The sequence below is a fragment of the Borostomias antarcticus genome (genome assembly GCF_949987555.1).
Source record: "Borostomias antarcticus genome assembly, chromosome: 26".
Classification (NCBI taxonomy): Eukaryota; Metazoa; Chordata; class Actinopteri; order Stomiiformes; family Stomiidae; genus Borostomias; species Borostomias antarcticus.
In genome coordinates, this window is record NC_140259.1 from 5,949,837 (window position 1) to 5,952,336 (window position 2,500).

The 2,500-nt window shown below is 51.0% G+C and overlaps 1 protein-coding gene across 1 annotated transcript in view; it reads left to right on the forward strand.

Moving 5' to 3' along the window:
* Positions 1-2,500, forward strand: part of zbtb7a (zinc finger and BTB domain containing 7a) — a gene marked incomplete at both ends in the record, with an annotated part of 15,258 nt that overhangs the window by 9,093 nt on the left and 3,665 nt on the right. Inside the window, 1 exon segment of the mRNA XM_084459086.1 lies at positions 560-845. Within this exon segment, the coding sequence (XP_084315212.1) occupies positions 560-845 (286 nt within the window).

Here is a 2,500-nt window from a genome sequence, read left to right on the forward strand (position 1 = left end):
ATCTGGTGTGTATGATCTTGTGTGTGTATGATCTGGTGTGTATATGATCTGGTGTGTGTATGATCTGGTGTGTATCTGATCTGGTGTGTGTATGATCTGGTGTGTGTATGATCTGGTGTGTATGATCTGGTGTGTGTATGATCTGGTGTGTGTATGATCTGGTGTGTGTATGATCTGGTGTGTATATGATCTGGTGTGTGTATGATCTGGTGTGTGTATGATCTGGTGTGTATATGATCTGGTGTGTGTATGATCTGGTGTGTGTATGATCTGGTGTGTATCTGATCTGGTGTGTGTATGATCTGGTGTGTGTATGATCTGGTGTGTATCTGATCTGGTGTGTGTATGATCTGGTGTGTATCTGATCTGGTGTGTGTATGATCTGGTGTGTGTATGATCTGGTGTGTATCTGATCTGGTGTGTGTATTACCTGGTGTGTGTATGATCTGGTGTGTGTATTACCTGGTGTGTACAGTATATGATATGACAGCTGTGCAGTCTGTCTACTGTACATTCCCAGATCTGACCTTGTGTGTGTGTGTGTGTGTCTCCCCTGCAGACAGGACAAGCTGAAGGTCCACATGAGGAAGCACACGGGGGAGAAACCCTACCTGTGCACGCAGTGCGGCGCCGCCTTCGCCCACAACTACGACCTGAAGAACCACATGCGCGTCCACACCGGCCTGCGGCCCTACCAGTGCTCCAGCTGCTTCAAGACTTTCGTCCGCTCCGACCACCTGCACCGCCACCTCAAGAAGGACGGCTGCAACGGCATCCCGTCGCGACGGGGTCGCAAGCCTCGGGTGCGCGACCCCGGGGCCTCGGAGGCCCCGCTGGGGCTGGTGGTGGGGGGGGGGGGGCGGTGGAGGCGGCCTGGGGTCCGGGGGCGGCAGCGTGGGGGGGGCGCGGAGCGGCAGGGGTCGGAGGCGCCTGGAGGCCACCTCGGTGCTAACGCTGCCGGTGGAGGGGAGCTCCAGGGGTGGGGGCGGCCGGGTGCACAGTCCCCACCCCCAGGAAAGGCTAGGGGAGCCTGGCCCCTGAGACAGCCAGGGGGGGGAGTGGTGGGGCGGAGGGGGGGGGGTGGACAGAGGAGAGAGGAGGATGCCACAGTCTCACTGGACCCCCCGATACGGACCTCCGACGCCGCCCCGGAAGCGCGACGAGGGAGAAACAAAAAAAAAACGCGCAAAGGCGGACATTTTGAAAAAAGAAGAAAAAAAAAAAAAAACTACAACTAACTATTCCTCTATAAACCAAATCAGGGTGTCACAAAATCTAATCTTTTACGTTAATTTCTCTCTTTGCTTCAGAGAACTTATTAGACACACACTCACACACACACACACACACACACTTGAGTCAGTCTGTCAGTTTGTTAAAAGAGCTAAGAATCGCTTCGGATCACCCTGTCCCGATGTCCTCTTACTGGGTGCTGTCTGTCTGTCTGTCTGTCTGTCTGTCTGTCTGTCTGTCTGTCTGTCTGTCTGTCTGTCTGCTGAACAGCTACCAAGCCTCCGCAGATGCAGAACGGCCCTCTGATTAGAGCATCTATGCAGTTGATTCAGATAAAAAACTGGTGTGTTCTTCTCAGCTTGGCTGTGGGTGTGACAGGGGACAGCGTGTGAGCGTGGGACAGCGTCAGTCTGCCATACGGGTGACGGGGGGGGGGGGGGGGGAGACCAGGACTCCTCCCTCCGACAACAGCCATCCTCTCCACACAGAGAGACGGAGACGGAGATAAAGATAGAGACAGAGGGATTCAAGGCTCTGATCTTTTATATTCTTTTACAGACCAGAATTGTACAGTTACCATAGAAACAGTATCGTCGGACCACGACGGTATTATGCAAGATCTACTTCTCTGATGCAAAACAGATTCTCTTTTCTTCCCCCCCCCCCCCCCCCTTCTAAATGCTCCAGACAGAATCAGACCAAGGTTCGATTGAAGTGTTACTTACTCTATAAGGTATATTTTAAGAGATCTATATGGTTCAACTTTTTTTTTTTTTTTTTATGTTCAATGTTGAGTCGAATCCACATGTTAGGGGGCTCTTTCATTGTAGGGGGGATTTGGGGTGGGGGGGTTTGGGATGGGGGGGGAGGGTTGTCTGTGTTTCTGAAGCACTACCATGGTCGACGTACCTACCGGCTCTCACCCCGCACAACCCTGCAACTTCAGCATTACCATTTTCCTTTTATTCCCTTTTGTTGTTGTTGATTTGTCTTAATTTTTATTTCCTTGTTGTTTTACCGTTGCTGTTTTGTTCCTTTTTTTGAATTGACTGCTTTGGGTACTTGACACTTTATGTTTGTAAACATGTGTATATATATATATACATACATTAGGGGGTGATCAGGACGTCAGTCCGTTTATAATGCTGAGGTATGCTATTATTACTACCAATCGGGTTTTCGTCTAGCTTGGCGCGGTCCGATACGCCCCAGAGCGCAACGCCTGTCTGGATGGGATGTTAGGAAAAAAATACCCAATCGAGAAACC